This window comes from Cheilinus undulatus, linkage group 20 (genome assembly GCF_018320785.1).
Source record: "Cheilinus undulatus linkage group 20, ASM1832078v1, whole genome shotgun sequence".
Lineage (NCBI taxonomy): Eukaryota > Metazoa > Chordata > Actinopteri > Labriformes > Labridae > Cheilinus > Cheilinus undulatus.
The window spans coordinates 37,020,868-37,044,766 of record NC_054884.1 but is presented as its reverse complement, the minus strand read 5'-3'; the positions used below and the strand labels follow the sequence as shown (position 1 = coordinate 37,044,766).

General features: G+C 36.7%; 2 protein-coding genes across 5 annotated transcripts in view; both read left to right on the top strand.

Moving 5' to 3' along the window:
- fmnl1b (formin-like 1b) overlaps positions 1 to 23,899 on the top strand; it is a 95,133-nt gene that overhangs the window by 20,059 nt on the left and 51,175 nt on the right. The gene's annotated exons all lie outside the window — the stretch shown is intronic.
- Positions 8,404 to 21,937, top strand: ccr10 (chemokine (C-C motif) receptor 10). 4 transcript variants are annotated; one of them, XM_041815625.1, is made up of 4 exons: positions 8,436 to 8,457; positions 8,896 to 8,946; positions 9,063 to 9,079; positions 18,939 to 21,937. In XM_041815625.1, exon 4 carries the CDS (start codon positions 18,941 to 18,943, stop codon positions 20,096 to 20,098), a length of 1,158 nt encoding a protein of 385 aa, XP_041671559.1. In that variant the 5' UTR covers positions 8,436 to 8,457; positions 8,896 to 8,946; positions 9,063 to 9,079; positions 18,939 to 18,940; the 3' UTR covers positions 20,099 to 21,937. The 4 variants fall into 4 exon arrangements, with proteins under 4 accessions (XP_041671558.1, XP_041671557.1, XP_041671556.1 ...); XM_041815622.1 differs by lacking the exon at positions 9,063 to 9,079 and having other exon boundaries at positions 8,408 to 8,457; XM_041815624.1 differs by lacking the exons at positions 8,896 to 8,946; positions 9,063 to 9,079 and having other exon boundaries at positions 8,404 to 8,457.

The following is a 23,899-nucleotide window of genomic DNA, read 5'->3' as shown; positions in this document are numbered from 1 at the left end:
TGTTATTATAGTTAACTTTTTTTAGTTAAACATTTGTGTACCAAGTACTAGGGCTGACAGCTTCAATTCGATTGGTCGATTAATTGATTGGAAAGCTTTAGGTTGACCAAGATCACCCTGGTCAGCGAATCACTCCCCTCCCCCCAAGACACTGGTCTGGGGGCAAAAGCGTGTGAGCAGCTGAGAGAGATGTGCTGCTGGGAACAGGAGCAATGCAGCTCTTGGAATTACAGGTAGAGAAGCACTCAAAGCTACCAGAGTGGGATATTTTCTGATATTTTACAGCATTAACGCTCAGAAACAACACATCAACTCGTCACAAAGTTGCAGGCTGTTTGTATTGAAGTGGCGCTGCTTAGTCTCTGCTCTGCCCTCCCTCACTGTATCAACTCCCGCAGTCAGTTTAATTTACCTGTCGGCAAATAGGCTGCGTAGTATCATCTCGTTTTAGAATCTCCTTAAAGTGTTAGCGAACTTTTTTCCTCTCATCTCCGTATATAAACGCTGCATGCTGCCTGTTTTATGCTCGTAAATGACACAGCGCAGGCTGTATCTAGTGATCCTGTTAACAGTTACCGTTACAAATGAATGAAAAACGATTACCTGAGGTTTATTTTGTAGGCTGTATGAGTTTAAAGAGTTAGCGCCGGGATCACAGAGATCAAAGGCAGGTGTGCGCTGATCATCTCTCAATTAATTATATTATATAGTAAGACGTGATGAGCCGAAAAGATATATTAATGCTTCCAAAGGCTTGTTATGTTCATTTAGGGATCATTTAGAGTACCAAGCAGGTGCAGGGAGGAGCCTGGATGGTTTGAATTAGTCCCTAACAATGTAATGAAATTTTTTTACCTAAACAACCAATCGATTAACTGGTGCCTGGGTACGATTTTGGTCGACCAAGTTTTTCTTTGGTTGACTACAGCCCTACCAAGTACAGCATACACAAACAACTGACAGGTTTTCCCCCATAAAACCAAATGATAACAGGCTGTTATGCTTAACAATATTTGGGGGTCTGTTTTTTTTTTTTTTTTGCTTTAGCCAGAATTAAAGCAAGCTGATGTTTTACATAAAGATTAAAAATATGCACTGACATAAGTCATATCAGAGATAGGTTAAGAATGTAAAGTCCACCGTGGTCTAACTGAATGAAACCTCATTAAACAGAGCAGGCAGGTATGCGTCTATGAAAGTAGCGATGGATCAGGAGACTGTCAGACTGATTTTGTTATTATAACGTTGCGCCTTTTGGCTCTGGCAAGCTTTCTGCAGTTTTCAATGCCTGCTTAGGATCAGAGCTCGGTCGGTCCGACTGGGTCCTGATGCCTGCGGCTGAGGCTAGTGGCTGCTGCCGCTTTGTTTTAATGTCGTTAGGATGATGACTGTAAGTGATTTATAAGATCCGTCAAGGACTTCTTTGTGCCCTTTGCGACCTTTGCAGGGCAAATTCTACACACACGGTCGTGTTATCCTCCCCGTAAATACTGAATAACGCCACCGTGTTGTTAGCATTTTAGCACAGAGGCTGCTGCTTCCTCTTCTTCGCTGGTTCTTTAACAGCGGGTCATGTACTGCGGCGCCACCTGCTGTTTCGGAATATGTAGTATCCTGAGAAAGAAAACAAACGCCAGCACTGCCATGCCGACAAAAATATGTATGTTATCGGGACTCGTTGTCATGTTATCGGACCGATAAGTATGACATGATAATTTCCTGTTATCGGCCCGATAACTATCGGCCCGATAGTTATCGTGCACCCCTAATTATTTCTGTCTCAAGTTGTTTTGGTTTGGCCTGACTGAACTTTGAACTTATGCCTGGCCAGTCCTTGAATGCCCTCTAGAGGTCATTGATGTTTACCCTCGCATCTCTGTCAGTTTGGGGCATGGCAAAGATTGTTAAACATTGGCAAAAAGGCTTGAGAATACTTTTGTTGATACTCAGTAAACATAAGTATACACAGTAAATAAACAAGTTATTTAAATAGACATATTGCTCCCTCATGTGATCAGATCGGTGATCGGTGATTGGTTTATTTAAACTCACTGATGGGTGATCAGTGATCGGCCCCAAAAATCCTGATCGTGTAAAGCCTATTATGAACTGTTAGGCTGAGATAAGGATCTGTTGTTGTGGAAAATTTTTTTGTCATTTTTGTTAGCTGCTGGGCCATTTCCTGACATGTAAGACTCTGGCAGGGAGTTTTCAGCAAAATGTTCTCGCACAGGAAAATCCTATTTTTTGTCAAGTGTCTTAATGAGATTTTTAAATGTTGTCTTTTCAACGACACTTACTGCAGCATGTCTGTGGTGATTTGTTACTGCTGCCGTAATCTCGCTGACGGCTCGATGTTTGCAACATAGTAATTTTGTACATCTCACATGGCAAAAGGATGTATGCTCTATATATCGTCTGCCCCTTGTTTAAAGTTTCTGTAACCATCTGTCTTTGCATCAAAAGAGTAGCATACTATACTGTGTGTCAATTAAAATACTAAAAGTGGGTGGATGACTAAAAGCTGTTTCAAGCTGTAAATGTTGCAGAGAAATATCTCAAAGAAATCAGTTGAATAAAGGTTGGTCCAAGAAAAGGAAAAAGGTCTAACTTCTTTAGGTTGAGGATCAGCAAAAATATAGACCCTGATGATGCCACAGCAACAAATAAAATGTGAAATGTGTCAGTCAGTATGAATGTACAATCAGAGCAAAGACATCGTTCAGGACAGCTGAACAAAAGCTAGACATAAAACAAATATATTATGTACATCAAATAAATGGAGTATTTTTTGCCCTTCATTTGGAATGTAGAGGGTCACGCAGGGATGGTGTCTGGCTACCTCAGATGGCACCTCTTCCTATTTGAGAAGTTTTATTTCTTTTGTTGAAAGAAAAATAAATTAGAACTTCTTTAACACAATGACCCATGACTCAGCCAGTATTACAGACTATGACGAGTAAACTACTTCCTCAGAATACTTCTCCAAATCAACTTTTAAAAGCTCAGATGACAAACAGTAAAGATACACAGCAGATAAGTGCTTTAAAACAGAAAGTAAACATCTGATTCTTTTATATTTCCAGCACTTGTCAGTAATAGATTGAATGTTTGTGTTGGACTGTGCGGTAAAATACAAAAAAATAAGTTATATTTTGCCCTCCAGTGGTTAAACTGAGCAGCTGCTGGTTGGTATTTTCTTGAAAAATTGTCTGAAACCAAATTTTCTCTTGCCTGTATCCACTTTTCTGCTATGTTTTCACACCTTGAGCTTGTGTTAGTTCAGAATCACACATTCAGTCACAGAGAGAAGCTCAAAAGTCACTGCAGTGCTGCTAAGTAACAATACTTGTGTTTGTCTACTTCAACGTTTTTACACCTCTTGTGCATGAAGACACGTGCCATGGTAAGACTTCTTCTTAAAGAAACTCAAAACATTTTTAGATTGCGGAACTTGTACCTCGTCAAACCAACCTGCAAAAAAAACAAACAAAAAAACCCTGAACTGTCACTATGTGTGCTGTTTTACTCTTTTTTTCCTACTTTGCAAAAATAGATTCAAGAAAGCTGAAATTTACATTACTAAATGTAACTTAATTATCTGAAATAAAGTTTATTACAATTTTCCCATTGTACATTATTGTTTTACTTTCATCAGACGGTGTTTGGTGTTTCTAAGTAGTCTGAAATAGTCAGAAAACTGCCTTGTATATGGGAGGAAAATCAATTTTAAGTCCATAAAATATCTTTGCAGGATAAAACATCATGAAAGTTAAATTTTGCAGTTTAGAAAACAGTTCCTTTATAGCTGTGTCTCTGACAGTTTAGCTATTCTTAATAAAGCTCTCAAGAAACAAAGGCTTGATTCAAGAGGTAGCTAAACCATTTTAGACAGCACGATGCCAGCCTTTACTTTAACCCTGTGGTGTCCACAGGTTGAATAGCAGGTCAAAAGTTTCTCATCAGTGTAAAGAACCACGCTCATAAACAGGAAAGTCATGGGTGAACCAGTGCAGATCAACAGATGTTAACATCTGAAGACGAACATTTCTCAGACGGAAAAACATTTCTGCCTTTTTTTTTTTTTTTTTTCCTGTTTGGCACCAAGGTTGTGGTTTAATGCTCAATACCTCTGCAGACAACATGCTTGTAGTGTCAAAATAGGCAAATGTAGATACCATTTGTTTTTGTACCTTTTACATTTCAAACCCACAAAACCAGCTGTATAATTAAGCAACCTGAAAAAACACTAAGAATAGGGTTAGCAGAAGTTATGATTTCTATATGATACAAGAAAAATCAGACAAATTGAAAATTTGTTTTAACCACAGCAAAAAAAAAAGGCAAGAAGTGTCCTATACACTATACTGAGTGCCTTTTATTTTTTATTTTATGTAAGTAAAAAAAATTCTTAACTACTGATCATTGTCTAAATTACAAAGTCAACCAAAATGTGTAATTAGTGTAAAGTGTAATTGCACCAAAAGTGTAATTACAGAATTAAACAGTTTTATTACTCATCCAACTAAATTGAGTTTGAAAGGACCATTACTGATCCCTCTTTTTCTCTTACAGCAGCTTTAGATTAGAAATATGACAGAAGATCAGGAATAGGGGCTTCTGGGTTTTTTTCCTACAGTGGCGTATTGCATTCACTTGAAAATAAAAAAATCCTCCTGTTTTAATGACATAACTATCTTGTGAAAACAGGAATTTATTTATTTTTGAATTTCCTGCTTTTACGAGCTACTATCTCGTAAAAATAGGAAATTATTTATTTTTGATTTTCATGTTTTTACGAGATAGTATCTCGTAAAAACAGGATTCCCCCAGGCGCTCTCCTGCATGACTGGTTGCTGCATTTATCAGCCAGTAATTAAAGGTGCGGGGTTAAAAAGTAGTCAGAATCTTTCAAACCCTGAAAGATTTTGATCCAGTGCATATTGTTTCCTTAAAAATCCCCACCAGTTCTCTATGCATTGGTTATGATTGCTTGTGCCATACAAATAGCATCTGCGTGAAAACTCATCCACATGATCATGTCTCAGGAATATCTGTATCTGCTCCAAGTAACAGTTCTCTGTTCTTAGGTCTTATCGAATCCTGTTTTTACGAGATAGTATCTCGTAAAAACAGGAAATTCAAAAGTAAATAAATAAATTCCTGTTTTTACGAGATAGTTAAGTTGTAAAAACAGGAGGGTTTTTTTTTTTTTTTAAGTGAATGCAATACGCCACTGTATTTTCCTACTTCTGAGCATTAGAATTGAGGACACTTTTTTATTCTTAAACACTTGGTATTTGGTATAAAAATTATCTTAAGTATCAAATATTTTGAAAAAGGAAAAGCTACTTTGGGTCCTCCTTTTAGATGTGTCCGAAATGTAAAATGCATCTAAAGGGTAAAATGTTTCAACAGTTAACACCATTGCCGGAAAGACAGGGTCTTTATGTAAGTAATTTGCATGTTTTATAGTGTTTTTGTGGGGGTTTTTTGTGGCATTTTGAAAGTCCATTGTGCTAAAACGGATAAACTTTGAGATGATTGAAATCAATTTAGGCGCTTCTGTTGCTTGATAACAGTGTACCACAAGGGTCGAAAGGTCCTGTGCAATTCATAATATATGCTAATCATCTATTCTTATTTAAATGTTAAAGTTATGTTTTATGCTGATAATACTCCATTGTATTGATTTTATTTGCTGTTTTATTTCAGTTGGTTTAGGGAGCATATAATGCTTGAACTTGAAAAAATAAGAGCTGATTCTTATGCTTTTTATGTTTTATGTTATGCTTTTTATCTTGTTTTGGTGTAACACTCCAATGTCAACATTTTATCTCATCTTTGACTATGAAATAAGTTCAGAGTTCGTTCAACAAGTCACATCTTCTGCCAAATAACAATTCTCTTTGCTGAATTAGTCATTATGTTTGCTAAATGCCAGCATTAAATTGATACAACTAGGGCTGGGCAATTAATCATAAATTGAATTAAATTGCAATTAGGCCTGCTGCAATATTTGTTTGACCTGAAATTTGTGTCGTGTTTTAAACTTTTTTTTTGCAGCAGAGATGTTATGCATGACATATCCTGCAATCTTTTAGGGGCCATTTTTTCTAGAATAGTCTACAAAAAATCCTATCTTCTTCATTTTTGTACTTTTTTCTTATTAAATATAGGAATGACAAAAACCCTCCAATGCAATAATTCATATCCAATTTGCAATACGAGTCTAAATCATCAGAATTAAACACTTGTAAACAATTGCTCAGCCCTTGTTTAGGAATAAAAGATAGTTAAGGAATAATCACATATGAAATTGCTATATTTGGGGGGGAAAAATGGCAATTAGATTATTTTCCAAATCGTTCAGTCCTAGATGCAACACAACAGACACATTATAGCAGATCTCCAGTGTTTGTCTAAAAGGCCGATGCATCTCTTCATCCTTAGGCAGCGGTTTTAATATCTTAAGTTGATCTTAAGATAGGCTGTTTACAGCATTTTGAAATTTGAAGAAAAATACATTTAAAAACACAATATTGACAAACAATTCACGAGGACATGGGCATCAGCTCTATGGCAGATTCTTTATACTAAAAAGCTTTATCAAAAAAGACAGTATGTGTTTCATAGGTGATAATGCTTGACTGTCTCTAACCCTATTAATACGCTTATTAAATATCTAACATTGAATACAGCAATTTAATGTCGCTCAACACTTTGCTTTGATTCACTTCAGCCTTTGATTTTTAAGATTATTCACATCAGTATTATGACTGAGCTAAATGAGTCAGAGGTTCGCCGTGTTTAAATGTTTCACATCCGTATTGCAGATAAACAACACCAGTCGCACCAGATATGATAAGCTTTCAGAGTTTAGATCAGGTCGGAAATAAAGAGGGCATGTTGAAGTTGGTGTTTGTATCTTGTGTGACTGATTTGTCCCACAAAGCTTTAATATTTCCTTAATTTGAACTGGCCTAAGAAATAGCTCATTCCTGCTTCTTTGAAAATGAACAGTCACTGGTTCTCTGCTTTATATTAGGGGGGTGGATCTTTTCGTATCTCATGATTCAATTCTAATTCTGGGGATTGATTTTTGATTCAAATAGATTCCTGATTCACAATACTTGGCACACTAGGAGTGCAGCTCTTTCAAAATGAAACAGTGAATCTTTTTACTGTTCAGAACTGGGTGGCAGATCCCTGAAATGATGGTCAGCGGTTGTTTTTCTTATTTAACTTCAGCAGGCTGTTTACAATGTAAGCCCATGCCTTTGACTCACTCCTAAAGTGTCATATTGTCATTTAGCAGACTTAGCATATTGAACATGTGGGCTTATGCTTCCTCTGACCCAGGAGGTTTAAGAATGAAAGATGCTTCTCTTTAGAGAAAACGGAATGGTCTGAGTATTTCTCAGCTCCACAGGCATAGAAAAAATATCAACACCAGGGTTTGCAGAACTAAAACTGTCTACTGTTTGAAATACATTGAGGATGACATAGAGAAAGTTAAAAAATGTCAGGGTTTTTTTACATTTTGGATAGCAGAAATTAGTTTATGCCATTTTAACTTGAATGATATTTTTCCCTATCACCTATTTATATTATTATTTTATACTAATCAAAAAATGTGTAAAAGATTGCAACCTAATGGATGGTGAAAAGGTCATTAGTTGCACCTGCAGGGTATTATATCGGTCAGATTTTGATATGAGGCCACCTCCTAAAGTTAACTTTTAAACACATAAAGGCCTAATTGGACTCTCCTTGGCATTATGTGGTAGCTTCTCATCAGCCTTGGTTATGTGTGACCTCAGGTAAATTAAACGTGATGCTCCAGAGTTTGACCGAAATGACTAGCAACCTTCACAAACAAATAACCTCAAAAGATGTCATAGAGAGGTTATGGTGGGTTACTGCTGGTTTCAGCACCACTCTAATGGCTTACCCAGGTGTGTTTTTGCACGTGTTTGCCCGCCTGTTGAACCCTGATGTCCTGAGCGTTTTGTTTAATTTTGCCTCCTATTGTTTGAACATACCTCATTTTTGTCACAGGGGAAACATTGTTGGTTAAAGAGTACATTAAGCTGAAACATTCCCTATCAGAATGATCATGAACAGTTGCAGATGTGTTAATGGCTGCAAGAAAGAAGATAAAAATCTGTTGACTGGAAGCAATGTTTCTACATCAGATTGTACATTCTCAGGTCAGCTGCCCACAAAGTCCATGAGATACATGAGTTTCACATTCACATCCTGCAGTGACTCCTAGTTATTGAAAACAACAACACGGGGCTATAGCAAGGTCAGCAAAGCACTGAGCTGTTTTCATTGGCTAAGAGAAGTTTTAGGGTTGTTTTTAAGAGTGCCAGCTTGTCATAGTATCTAGGTCATTGACTCAGGAACTCAGGAGGAGGACTTAGAACATGCTCAACACCTCAAACAACACAGGTATGGTCACAATGAGAAACACAAGGTTAAATTGAAAAAAAGAAGGGTTTACTGTTTAAGATTTTATGTATAGATTGAGGAATGTGTAGAGCATTATTTAGAACAGAAGTGATGAGAAAATGAACATCAAAAGAAAACAAAATTATTTTTAAAACTTTTTTGGTATTATCATGCAAACTAAATATATTTTCACTGTACAAAAACTCAGAAGTACAGCCACTCACTAATTGAATTTATAGATAAGAGTAAACTAAGAAAGATTAAATTATCTTTGCATGAATTTAGTTTTACGGTGTAACAAATATTTGAATATTTTAGTCGGTTCTTTATTAACATTATTATTACAGTTAAGCTGAACTGCCTTACTCTCTATCTGGGTCATCATGAAAGAGTCTAACATTTCTCATATTTGTATGATTTGGTTTGTATTTATACCAGACTACTGTCATCTGCAACTACAACTACTCTACAAATTCACTGAAATATTCAGTAAGTTTTATTTTTTCCAAATACACTGAAATGGAGTTGCATACCAAATATGGAATAAATCTCACATTATTTAATAGTTAACCTGTTTACTTTATCCTGTGTTCTCTGTATTTCAGCCTGTTGCGGGTAAAAGGTGATGTGTGTTTGAAACTTTTTTCTCAAGAAAAGTGAAGAATAGTTTTAACCTCAGCAGCTCATGTAAAAGAGAAATGAAACTGTCAGTATTGGCATGTGATGTCTCTGATTTAAAAATTACTCATAAGTTTTCATGTGCCAACAACCTGACAACAGTGTCTCTATTTAACTAAGAAAAAAAAGTACCATTGATTTCAACATCGTTGTTCATTAGACAGAGAAAACTGGGAAAGATGTACGCAAACAGTATTTAACTAAAGTTACTCCTCATAAAAAACATATGTGTTTATGTATGAATTAAAGTGAACATAACCATAGAGAATGTGATTTGAGCAGGTTTATTGACATACTATAGCTAGATGTTACTGCACACCAAAATAAGAAAATTTAAAATATGACCATTTGAAACAGTGGGATGTCGTCATCTGTAAGAAGAAACACATAAAATGGTGCTGCATTATCTTTTAACAGCACATAAAATAAAAATCAAGAATTACAATACTTAACAATCCACTGATAATTCTGTTTAAAAGAAGGAATTTCATTGAGAAGTTGAATGAAAATTAAGTCAGACCCAAACATGATAGGCACATTTTTGGAAGAATTTCAGTTGTCAAGCAATAAAAAAAAAGATACTGTTTATAAAATTAAGATAAGAAAAGTCAGACACTTTTGGGATTTCTACAGATAAAATGCTAACCCTTTAAGAACAGCCAACCTTTTTTGCAGTACAGTTGACAACATACGTGATTAACTTTGCCTAAGAAACAAATGGACTTGTTTTTAAAGGTTTACTTGAGGCACATGATGGTGGAAGTACATATCTTTATAGAGAAGCACAGGGATAAATATAGAATATACAACGTATAAAATAAGGTGAATTTTGTGTTATTTTTGCAATGACAGTCAAGAGTCACCTGGGCTCTAGATATTAACCATCTATTTGCTACAGAAATTATAATAATAACTATGTTTTTGTGGAGTTTTGCAGAGTTCTTTGCCCACCCAAAATATGAAATAACCATTCATTATAATAACCATGAAATAAACAACCTCTATAGTGAAAGCTAGGATCAAACATGATCATTTTTTAAACAGTTGTTAATGGTCCTTTTATCCATTGATTTATGCTGCTTGTCTCCTTCGGAGTCATAGGGTGCTGGGGCTGATTGCCTGTCCATCACAGGGCTGACAGAGAAACAAACATGAGGCACACTCAACCCTTAGGGTGATTTAGAATCATTTACTAACCTAATCAGTCGGGCTGACCTTTTTATTCCACTGGTTAGATGGCCGGTCGGTATGCTCTCATACGACCAAGCATTACTGTCTGTAACAGACAGTCTGACAGAGAGCAAAGAGAGAAGGGACAATGTCTCTTTGTCATTAAGTCACAACCAGCGGACTTTTCTCCCTTCACCTCGGTAAATAAACGCTGCATATGGTCTGATATATGCTCAGAAATGACACCGCGCCGGCTGGTGCAAGTGATCCTGTTAATATCGTTGTAAGTTCAGGGTTTCCTCCAGGATTTTTTTGAAACTGTGGGGGAGGTCTTTTTTTTTAGTTTTGTTAAATTAAATAATTTGGACATGCCACAGCATAATACACTCAAAAAAATTTTTTTAAAAAGTGATAATGATATTTTTTTATGCTTTTACTTTGCCTCCCTCCTTACAAACATACAGTGCTTAACAAATTAATTAGACCACCCTAACCCTAACCAATGTAAGGTTTATGCCATAGCTGCCCTAAATTAACAGCACTGGTAATTACCAAAATCACTTTTTATGTTTCTGCAATGGGTAATACACCAATATGTAGAAGCTCTTTAACTGAAATGATATTTTTAATGCTAAAATATAATTACTATTGTTATCCATGAATTTTCAAATTTACTGATTTACAAAAAAACCTGAAAAAATAATAAAGCACATTAATATTTCTTGATTAATATGTCAAATTATAGTTATTTACTTGCATTCCTGAAGAGAAAAATGAGTTTTAGTGGTTGAATGTTATGCTTGATTCATTTCTGACTTCTCAGAGAAGCCCAGTGAGCCGGCTCAAATTTGGGTGGATTCAGTTTAAAATCCCTCATTCCTGTTCAAAATGGTAAAACGTGAAGAGCTGACTGAAAATGAAAGGGTCCGTTTTAAAGCCCTTCATGATGCTGGATGGTCTTTGAGACAAATATGACAGGTGGTCTAATAAATTTGTTAAGCACTGTACATAAATAATTTAAGATTATACTAATGACAACAATTGGGGATATGATTTGAATGATAGACTCCTAAAATGGGATTCTGCTTTTATTACGTCCTCATGCAGTTATTTTATCTCAGAGGAGCCACAAGTAAACAGTCTATGGGTAAGCCTCAGCCTCTTAAAGTTATTGATATTATGATAGCTTATAAACATTTATCACTCAAGTATTCAACAAGCTAACATTAGTTCGTTCATGCTTGTTGTCAGGCCGACCTGCACTCACGGACAGACACACAAACTATCTCTCCTCTAGTCTGTCACACATACACAGACACACAACCAACCGCTCCTCTCGCCCGGTGACTGCAATGTTTTTCCTCCCTCTCTCCTGTTTTAGTGGACATTTAGAACACAAAGTGAGGCAAATATCATGGATTAGATGAACGCCTGACAGTCCATAGCTGTTGTTTTTATCCAGTCTCGTAACAGAAACGAAACTAAAGTTCCACCGGCATTCTTATGACAACGAAGTATTTTTAGATTGCTAGCGTCTCATCTCCATCATGACACACAGTGGATGATGAATATATGTACTCAAGTTTACCGCTAATTATTGGATTATAATCAGGGAAGTACTAAACTAAGTGAAAGAAGTAGTAGTAGTAGTAAATTGTCAGCCGTCCGTATGTGACGACGGACAGGAAGTTGAGACTCCGGTGTTCGTTTTTCAAAATTAAGTTGCACAGCAGTGTCACATTTCATGATTACAATTTCAAACTCTTATTATGGTTCATAAATGTGCGCAAATATAGACTAAATGTTTATATGGATCCATTCATACAATATAATTTATATTTTTAACATCTGAAAAAAAATCATAATTATGAAGGCATGGCGGCTTTTATTTTGGCATGGCGGTGCACCATGATCAATTACATGTAGTGGAAACCCTGAAGTTAATACAAACAATTGTTTATGGATATTTTGTAGGCTATGATGCCAAACAGTTCTCGTGCTGATCACAGAAATTATGTGATTAAAGGTAGGTACATGCTGATCATCTCTGAATCAGCTTTTATTTGGAAGAACAAAATGAGGATAAAAATAATCAATAGTGCCTCATAAAGCTTGTTATGTTGATTTTTAAGGTCATCCAGACTACCAGAGAGTGCAATGAGGATCCTGTTATGGATTAAGCTGTTTTTTATTTTTAATTTTTTACCTGCATTTGGTCGATGTGTGGGTGTAATTTTCGGTCAACCAAGATGTTCTCTAGTTGACTACAGTCCTATTAATGAGCCTGTTTTTGGACCGTGGGAAGAAGTTAGAGAGAAATCACACATCCACACAAAAAGTATACAAACCCCACACAGAAAGGGCCTGTCCATCTGGGATTCAAACCAGGAACGTTCTTGCTGTGAGGCGACATGCGTACCACGGCATCACCTCGCAGGCCTCGTTATTTTTACTATATTTGTGAAATAAAGTCACACTGAAGTCTTTGAATTCAAACTTTCACACTTTCAGAGGAGTTGAACCACAACCAGGAAGGCAGTTTTGCCCTGTGTTTGAGAAATATTAGTCAGTTTTTATATAAGCATAGAGGTGTGGGTAGATGTTGTGAATGCCTGTCTCTTTGCACGTCAAGCGTAGTTTCTTACAAGAAATATCTGGAAAGCAGCAAAGCCCAGATACAAGGCTGATGACTCAGACCCAGAATGGGGTAATGCCGATGGCAAGCAAGATGATGGAGGTGGCATAATAATGAAAATCAAAATCTGTGTTAAAGGACAAACTCTGATTTTATATTATGGTAAAATAACAGTGGGACAAAAACCATGTCTGGTGGGATCCTATTAATTAATGCGACTGAATTAAGAGTGAGCTGTTCTTTCTGCAGACCTGAAGGTTTTTTGATTCATTTTTTCCCAGTGATTCAATTGAGTGCTTTTCTGTTGTTTTTGTGACTTTACGTAAAAAAATGTCACACAAACAAACAAACAAACAGCTGTGAAGCAATAACTGAGTTAATAAATGGTAGATGTGGATTCTTGGGAATATGATTCCTTTTTTAAAATGTTAAACTTAAAATTTAATTAAAAAAAATATTAATATATTAAAAAAATATTGTATTGCGAGTTATCACTCACATAAAAAGTCACGTCTATAAATGAATTGTTAAATTATCAAGGAATAAACAATGGCACTCAAATTGACAGAAAACAAGCATTTGCATGACTAAAATTCATATTATCTGTGAGGTAGTTTCCTTTTTAATCCAGTTGTCTTTGAAAACAACAAAATATTCAGCATTTTCTCATTTTTTATTTTTTAGCACATTTTCTGAGGGACATGCAAGTGAAGTGAAATCACATCTCTTGCAATTAACAACCATTAAAAACATTTTGCCAATTTTTTTTTTAAATTTAACTATAAACTACATAATTACACTGCTTTTTTTAATCAGGTGTTTTTATTCATAATTAATCTCATATCCTACAGTTTGAAGTAAACACGCCCTCCACACTATGATGTTTAGAGATTCAAATAAAAAGATGACTAACTATAAATGAAAATCAAACTCTAAAATTGATTAAACAGTCAACATCTCTCTATTCAGAAGACTTTTGACCAATCACTTTTCTCTTTACAGCCGTTTTTTCTTACCTTGAAGAGAAACTCCTGAAAGTCTGACTTGACCATCATGAAAAGAGTTAAAAGAAGTGAACATGTTAAAAGAAAAGATCTCAGATCCAGTGTGTGTGGAATCGTCAGTGACAGACTCTCACACTAAGTGAGAAATGATAAAATGGGGATTGTGGAAACTGTCTATAAAGGCTGTTAGCACGCGACACTGACTGATCTGTAGACCTGAAGCTGCCCACGATTTCCCCTGTGCCAACGACCTGATGCCACTGTCACGCAACCTGCTGCAAAATGACTCAAATATCGCAGCTGCTTACTAAACTGAGGAACTAGGCTGCAGGTGTCTTACTTTCAACCTTAATGTGGCGGAGGTTGTGTTTCCTGATAACATGATGTGAATTAAAGTAGTAACACTGCATGTTGAACATTAATTATTCTTCTTGCAAGTTGGTCTTACTCGGAATTTTACAGATTGACTCAGTCATTACAAACATGCTACAGAATAGAGCTGAACAGTTGGGGAAAATAATCTAATTGAAATTACAATTGCAATTTAATATGTGATTATTTCTTAAGTTCCTCATCTCAACAAAAACAAGAAATTATTCTTCTTTACTTTAACCAAAACAGTATTAAATGAACCTAGGGAAAAATCATTTTTAAAGACCATCTGTGATGATATTTTTTACTCATTTTGCAAATTTGATATGAACTGTTTTATTAAAGGGAATAGTATTTTTTATATAAATTTTCCACTTTAATAAGAAAAACATACAAAAATGAAGAAAACAGGGATTTTGACATACATTTCAGGTTTAGGAAATATGGCATCTTCTGTGATTTGAAAATTGCAGTAAGCTATATTGCAGTTTAATCTAATTTGCAATTAATTTTCCCAGCACTACTAGAGAAGGTTTTTATTTTTCGGTCAATTATGAAGGCTATGTCTGGCCCATTTTGACTCCCGTCAATTGCCATGAGTTAGAAATGATTGAAATAAGGCCTTGTAAAGGACCGGTGCTATTTCAGTTGATCTATTCTCATGTTGTTTCACTGAACTATATGTAGAAAGGCCTGCCTTGATAGCCGGATTTAGAACCTTGATACAGTTCTAGTAAAAATCTAATGGAGCTGATACCTCTTTGGATACCACGGCAGCAACAGCAGAAGGCAATATAAGATTTTTGTTTTTGTTTTAAGTTATTAAGAGTGTAGGTTAATTGTTGGGCATTCATTTGCCAATGGTGTGTAAGCACAGATACGTGGGTAAAGAGTACATAGCTGATAAGACAATTTAAGATAAGATACTTTACAGTTGTTATACTGGCCATACATTTTGGCATCATAAATCATATATAGGTCTTAAATATGTTTAACTATATAATCAGGCTTAAGTAGTTGCCTAGGATGCCACACCTTCAAGGGGGCCTACCGCGAGTCCTGATATATTTTTTAAAAATGTATAACTACCTGACTGTCTACTTCCCCACCCTTCTCTCTGCCCTGCTGGACTCGAGCTCTCTTTGCATGGGGGACACTTGATGTTCTTCACAAAAAGGAAGTGTACATATATCAGTATTGGTATTGGCTAAAATGAGTTTGGTAATATTGGCATGTTGGCAAACAATGAATGTTGTGCATTCCTATCTATCAGCTATTACTCAAGAGCTTGTATTAATTAAGCAAAGCTCTAACCATGCTTAGAGCCCTATGAAATTCATTTTATATTTTGCTAAATGTGATTTTACTTTTTTCGAAATTCCGTTTTTCCGTTTTAATTTTTTGGAGATCTGTTTTTTCAACCTTTCCACTAATTTTACCATAAAAAAGAGTGTCCTGTTTATGTAAAATGTAGGGGTTCACCGATTGCAATTTTCTGGCCAATCACCGATCTTTGAAAAGCCTGACCTGCCGATTCCGATTTTGGCCGATACCGATTTCTTTTTTTTTTTTTTTTTATAACTGACAGCATACATCTTCAATGGTCCAATCTTATTTTATTGAACAACATTAAACAATACCCGTGAAACAATACAAACTTGTTGTTTTAACTGCACATGAGGTAGTTCTCTCAAATATAAATGAAAAGTTTAGAGCATTGCTGTCTAAACTACTAAATTATATCAGTTCCTTTAGTCTTTCATTTTTCACATTTTAGTAGGTAGAGGTACATATGAAACCGATCTTATCCACCAATCTTATCTAAGTATCGGCCGATCACCGATCCCCCAAAATTAAGGAAATCGGTGCAAATTCCAATTTTGGCCGATCGATTGGTGCACCTCTAATAAAATGAATAAAATGTTCTATTGTTATAACCAGTGTAACATTCAGATATTTCCAGCATTATAAGACACATCCACATGTATAATCACATTCTAACTGATGTTTAAATGTAAATGAAGAAATTCTTCTGTTATCTCAAACACAGAGGGATAGTGACTTGATAAGAAGGTCACATTAAAGTTAAATGGTTAAAAGAAAACCTGTAAATTTTCTTTCGTCTCTCAGTCTGTAAATGTCCATGCAATTTGATGCTGCATTGTGTTCTACTCCTGACTGTAACGGTTCTCTCATCATCTCCCTCCATCCTCGCTGTCCATCTGTCTGCCTCATATCAGACCGCTGCGTTAATGAAGACACGTATTGGCTCGTTAAGCAACCAAAAGGAACTACAGTATCTATGGGAGGAACTATTAAGCTAATAGATACTCGAATGTAACATCATTTAGACATTTATCTTGAGTTTTAAAGGGATACTTCAACATTTTGGCAAATTCGCCCATTGCCATAATTCCTATTGTGTTAGTAATAGGTTCGTTACCTTCAGTTGTCGGTGCAAGCTGTTTTTAGATCGGTGCTGCCGAGTTCAGACCTGCTGTGCCAACTCAATGTAAGCAGACGGTATTCCGCTTTTCCCTCATCAAACTCATCAAATACACAATCCAACAACTCCAAAACGCTCTCGTGGACAAGTTGTGACCTGTACATTCACCATGCTATGAAGTAATCATGGAACATTATGAGACGGAGATGTTTTAAAGCTAAATGCAAAGCCAGAACTACACTCCAGACATGGCTGCTGCACTGTGTCACTCCGCCTAGTGGTTTACTCAAGAAAGTTCCCCGTATTTGCTTCATGTGTCATAATATTACATAATTATACATTATTATTTCATAGTGTGGTGAATGTACAGGTCACAACTTGTCCACGAGAGCGTTTTGGAGTTGTTGAATTGTGTATTTGATGAGTTTGATGAGGGAAAGCCGAATACCGTCTGCTTACATTGAGTTGGCACAGCAGGTCCGAACTCGGCCGATCTAAAAACAGCTTGCACCAACAACTAAAGGTAACGAACCTATTACTAAGACTATAGGAATTATGGCAATGTGCAAATTTGCCAAAATGTTGAAGTATCCCTTTAAGCCTCCAAGGGGTGGGTAGGCCTTCAAGTTATGACTTCAGTTGTGTGCCTCGCGCAAAAACACACCTCTCTCTCTCTCCGTGACTCTCTGGTGTGGTGAGGTAAAATAACTTGAAGCACAGATGACTTTTCTTGAAGGTGCAATATTATGACGCACGGTACTGCTCTGTGTTGAACTACGTGATGTTTTACCAGTGTTTTGAGCAGCTGCTTTTACATGCTTTGAATTGTTTAGGAGGGGGCAGGGTGTTAGTTTGTGAAGTGAGGCACAAGTTGTCCCACACTTTACTGTTCCCCCGGAACATATTCCCCAGATATACGTTCCTCTTTCTAAAAAACACAGCATTTCAGTCAAATTCACTCAATTTCTTTGATTTCTGCGTTAAAGGGTAGATTACGTTTTTATTGGCCAATTCCGTGATTCTATCCGCGATTCCGTTAATGTGGAAATCATAAGGCCCTACATGCTTCTGTGCAGAATCTGGAAGGTAGAATAGTGAATATGCACATAGAAAGTTTTTTGAGTGTCACAGCCCTTATTAGAGCTATCTTTTCCATGTATAATCTCATTTTTAATATATAAAAACAAATACAGAAATAAACATGCCATAAGCATTTTTTTTTTTCAGTTTGAAAGGAAATATTGACCAATTTTTTTCAACACCTTTAAGAGAAACTAAAGTTTTCAGGTGAATTGCATCTACCTGGCTCTCAAATAAGAGCCAGCTCCTGTCATTTGTAAAGAAAAGCCCATTTGTAGAACTGGCTTGTTCACAACACAACACATTAATACTTGGTCATGTACCCCACAACAAATCTTGTTTTTGAAGTTCAGGAAGTCGTGATTAGTGTTTGTAGTATTTTTCTGAAAATAATGCAGCTTAGTTGTTCATCTAGAACTTTAAAGCACTAACATTCCTCCACTCCCACTGACTCCTTGGGCCTCCATCTGACATGTGCATGTCCTCTGGATTATGGGACTGCATCAACCTATACTTCTGATCATTCACACTAATAGCTGCTTGCAACTTAACCATCTTCTGTTGGATCACATTTTTGGATTCAAAGGTATCAGAATCCTTACACAATTAGTGAAATTATGAGTAATTATGTGCCATGAGAAATGTTTGTGTGACAGTTAATCAAGTTTCAATTTCAAATATGATTTTAGCATCCTACGATCATGAAAACAAGATAATGGAAATTATCTCTGACTCTTGCTGTACTTCCGAGATAGCAGAAGGAAACGAATCGTTAAAAAATTCACACACAGATGCAGATGTAAAATCATGAGTAATATCTAGCTTAATAATTATGATCTCAGTATTAATAGAAATAATCATGATTAGGAATTTTGCTGTAGGAGCAGCTGGGTATTACTCCATGATGACCCAGAGAGTACTTTGTGTTGATTTTTGACAACAGTGAGGCTTTGAAGATACAAGTAGGGGGATGTACATGAAACAAGGGTGGGAATCCCTGTTGTAGAGGAGGGTCAGCATGGAGGTATATGCTATATTAATTTTGTCTTCTCCCTGATTGCCAAATGATGAACTCATCTTTATTTTTCCCCAGCAGCAATGGATTTTATCCATGATGGCGACTACTATGACTTTGAGTCAGGCAATGACAACTTTTCATTGTGGAATATGACAAACACCAGTGACCCCACTGACTACGACTCATACTGGTGTGAGGCTGATGAAGAGCAAGAGTTTATCATCAAAACCTTCCAGACATGTGTTTTCTGCCTCATCTTCCTGCTGGGCATTGTGGGAAACAGCCTGGTGATCACCACCTTTGCTCTGTACCGCCGCTTTCATCTTCGCTCCGTGACCGACGTCTTCCTGTTCCACTTGGCGCTGGCTGACCTCCTCCTCCTCCTCACCCTCCCTTCTCAGGCGGTCTACACTAACCTGGGCTGGATCCTCCCCACTTTCCTCTGCAAGGCCATGCGTGCATGCTATGCTATCAACACATACAGTGGGCTTTTTCTTTTGGCCTGCATCAGCATCGACCGCTACATGGTGGTGGCGCGGGCGCAGGAGATGCTCAGGCTGCGCAGTCAGATTTTAACCTGCGGGAAAGTTGCGGCTGTAGGTGTATGGGTTGTTGCAGTGCTCCTCAGTGTGCCGGAGATCGTCTACTCTGGGGTGTTAGGGTCTGGCAGTGAGGCTTATTGCGGTATGGTGATGAGTGGACGAGTGAAAATGGCAACCAATGGAGCCATCATTGCTGTCTTCTGCTTGTCTCTCTTCATCATGGTGGCATGCTACTCTTCAATCGCTTATGTCCTGTGGGAGGGGCATGCAAACAGGCGAGGGAAAGGGTGGCATCGTCAGCGTACACTGAAGCTGATGGTGGCTCTGGTGCTGGTGTTTCTTGTGTTCCAGTTGCCGTACACCATAGTGCTCTCACAGAAAATCGCTGGTCAATTCTGCGATCATCTGTTGGAGTACATCACCTGCACGCTGGCGTTCACCCGCTGCTGCCTCAACCCCATCCTGTACGCCCTGGTAGGCGTGCGCTTTCGTAAAGACGTGTTGAGGCTCCTCAATGATTCAGGCTGCCGCTGTGGGCTCCAGCTGGCGCCACAGTCAGTCAGCTCCACCTCCATGTCGCCCTCTTCACCTGCACTCACGATGCTTACAGGTTGTTCTCCAACTTCTCCCGAACGCAGTTACTCCAGCAACGACACAGTGCCTTCAACCAAATTTCAGTTTCCAGGAATCAAATAAGACTTTCTGGAGTGGACTAAAAGCTTTTAGCTGTTGATGTATTTGATGACCGACCAGTTTACTTTTAAGTAAAATTTAGTTAAACAGTACAGAAACTTTCAACAGGGATTTTTTTTATTCCATTTTCACAGAACACCCAGTCACCTACTTTCAGCACTTTTAACTTTGGCAGTGGGCTGTTGTTCTCTCCCACTAAGATCTTATGGCTCTAGTTCACACACCAGACTCAAGCTCAAAAGAAGCCAGGTGTTTTTTTTGCACTGTTTTGTCATTAAGACCCTTAAACACTCAAAAACAGGGTTTTAAATACCAAATGCCACTTTAAATCATGAGACGTGCATTGGCAAGTACATCAAAAAGGAAATTTGACGGTGAAATTTCAAAACATACTTTGGAGGTTCACTGTCTATTCATATTTTTAATGCTGATGTTATTAGATCATTTAAATTCAGATAGAGACATAGAAATTGAACGAGATGAAATTTATTTTGCCCAAACTAGATACACCGGATTTCACCTACCAAAGGTTGGTTAATTTTTTTTATTAATATGCAAACCTGCAAACCAAGGTGTTTTGATGGCATTTTCAATATGTAGGTCACTGTCCTAATTTTTCACCCTTTTAAACCAAGAATATGTATTTATTTTCAAGCCTATGATGAAATGAAGTCACCAGAGCTTTGATGCAGCAGTCATAAGGTTTTTTTTTTTTAAAGCTTGCTGCTTTTGACACATTTCAGATGTTGCTCACAAGTCTTGAGGTTTTGGTCACACTTTGTTTGTTTGGTCTGAAGTTGTTTTTCAGTAGTCAGGTGACACACTGCAGCCGTCAGGGGCACGTTTGTGTAACCAAAACCACAACCCCAGGACCAGCAGTGGCATTTTTCTGTTTCCAGGAACTTAAATCCACTTGAAGACTTTCATTCCACTGCTAGTAGAGGTTTATGTTCAGGATTCAGGAGACTTTCTACCATAATCTTTGAGTCTTTTGACTAAAGGCAGCAATTCCATTCAGTATTTTCTTTATGTCTATGATTAGATTTACTTCAAGGTACCATGCAAGATATCACTATTTTAATTTCCCATTTAACTATAATAATTGTTTTTAAGAAAGACTTATATTCAGTCATTTTGTTAGATGGTTTCTTGTCTTTAATGACTACTTAAATAAATTGTGCTGTCTGCTTTTCTGGTGGTCATTTTATTTGACTAGAATGACATTTTCTACCCTGTCATACTAGCAGTATTAGTCACCCACACAGTCACCTATACAGTAGCTCTTAAAAGTCAACACTTTGCTGTTACAGTGCCACATTATTGGGGTGTAAAAATGAGACAAGGAGGTATAATATCACAGTTTTTGCTCTTTTAACAAATACAATTCAAAATAAAAAATAAAGAATCTTTTAGTAGAAACTGATAGAAAAATAGAAAACTGTTTGTAAAGATATTATGCTTAATATATAGGCCAGCCCTACATTATGCTTTGAATGGGAGGAATGAGAATACCAGAGTGATATACAGTGCCTCTTTTCACTTAGAACGTGTCTTTGAATCATCTCTTGTGAATTTTACCCAGTGGTTCCTGAACTTTTCCTGCTGTGGCCCCCCTTTGGTACATAAAAATGGTTTGAAGCCCCGCTAGACTTAACCCTACACATCAACACATGAATGTATTTCAAAACACAAAAACATATGTCACACAGGCAGGATGTGGTAACGGGATGGAGTGTGGCTTTTTTTGTAATCCCATCATTGTATGTGAAAACAAGACAGAACTCGTCATATTTTCTTCTCTTGGTTTCAGTATTTGTGGTGTCTGCTGTAGATTCATTTTTAGCCCTGTGTTTACTTGGAAGCATTCACACAAAATTTGTGGTGCTTTGCAAGCACTCATTGCTTTATTTGGTCTTGCCAGGCCTCCTTGTCATTGCTTTGGTCCCCATGAGGGGCCACTGCCATGAGAATTATTGTTGTCACCTTTACAGTCGTGTTATTTTACAACTCTTCTAAGGATTTAGTAAAATGTGCCCTCATTAAGATTTTTAATTTTCATCTTTATCTCCAAGTTTCATCTCTGGTTTTAATCCAGAGCAGAATCCCTGAGTTTAGAGGTTCGTAATAGAATGACCAGTTGCAGATACAGATGTAGTGTGACATTTTGACCAGTAGATGTTAGCATTATGCAGATGCTTCTTATCAAGTTCTGATCTTAAAACATGGCATGACTGGGTGATATGTATTTTTTAACGGATTGTCTTGCAGATTGCTGTTTCACACCAAAATTATCTTCTGTATTTATTTCCATATGTATTTTGATTATTTGTAATAGTAACAAAACAACTGAATCCTTATCTATCTTAGCTTTTTGGTGCACTTTCACCTCCACCTCGTTTTAATTGGCATTGACAATTTATAGGTGTTTAGGTTTCACACTTCAGTTTAAGGATAAATGTAGACACAAACTTTGGCTTTAATGTGCAACTGCAATCGATTATGATACAGCAAATAAATGGTAGCATGAATCTACTTGCTTAGCTGTGAAGGACAATGCAGAGAATGATAGTTTTGAAGTGTGTATTTCTCAACTCAAAACATACTAATATTAAGAAGCATAAAAAACCCCCAAAGTTTTCACAGTATTGCTTTCAAAATAACTAATTTTCAAAAAAAGTCAGAAGTTTTCCTTTTTGGAAAAAAAGGTGTTTCTACAACTTCTACTGCAAACTTAAAAACATTTCTGCAGGTATCTTTTTAAACATTTCAAATACTACTCAGGACAAAAGTAATTGTAGCCTTTTATGCTGTTATATAATTTCACAGCTTGACCATGATTACAATTGCCATTGATTAGATTAATTGTGCAGCACTACTTTTGTCCTTAACACACTTCAGCCTTCAGATACATTAGTTGTGATGTCTCACAGGGAAGCTGAAGCTTCTTATGGCTTTGTTTTCATACTTTCCTACAACTTATTCAGCAGCAAAGAAACACAGTAGTACCAGGTAAACAGTGTCAGTGCCACTCAGACCTCAGTGTTGATGGGCTGACAACATGGCCTAAAATTAAAATCCCAATCTTTGATACATATATACAGTGCTTAACAAATTTATTAGACCAAAGTAAGGTTTATGCCACAGCTGCCCTAAATTAACAGCATTGGTAATTACCAAAATCATTTTTTATGTTTCTGCAATGGGTAATACACCAATATGTAGAAGCTCTTTAACTGAAATGATAATTTTTATGCTAAAATATAATTATTATTGTTATCCATGAATTTTTAAATGTACTGATTTACAAAAAAACCTGAAAAAATAGTGAAGCACATTATCATTTCTTGATTAATATGTCAAATTATAGTTATTTACTTACATTCCTGAACAGAAAAATTAGTTTTAGTGGTTGCATGTTACGCTTGATTCATTTCTGTCTTCTCAGAGAAGCCCAGTGAGCTGGCTCAAATTTGGGTGAATTCAGTTTGAAATCCCTCATTTCTGTTCAAAATGGTAAAACGTGGAGAGCTGACTGGAAATGAAGAGTCTGCATTAAAGCCTTTCATGATGCTGGTTGGCCTTTGAGACAAATATGACAGGTGGTCTGATAAATTTGTTAAGCACTGTATATATCGATATACAACGAATGACACCATTATTGTGATTATAGCAGACCCTTCCGTATCTTCAATAGTATATTGTGAATGGACAGGTTTTCTTATTCATGTTTACTATTGTTGATTATAAAGATGATTATTATTTTCCTCATTAAGGCTGAGGCAAACCTACACAAAATCTCACAGC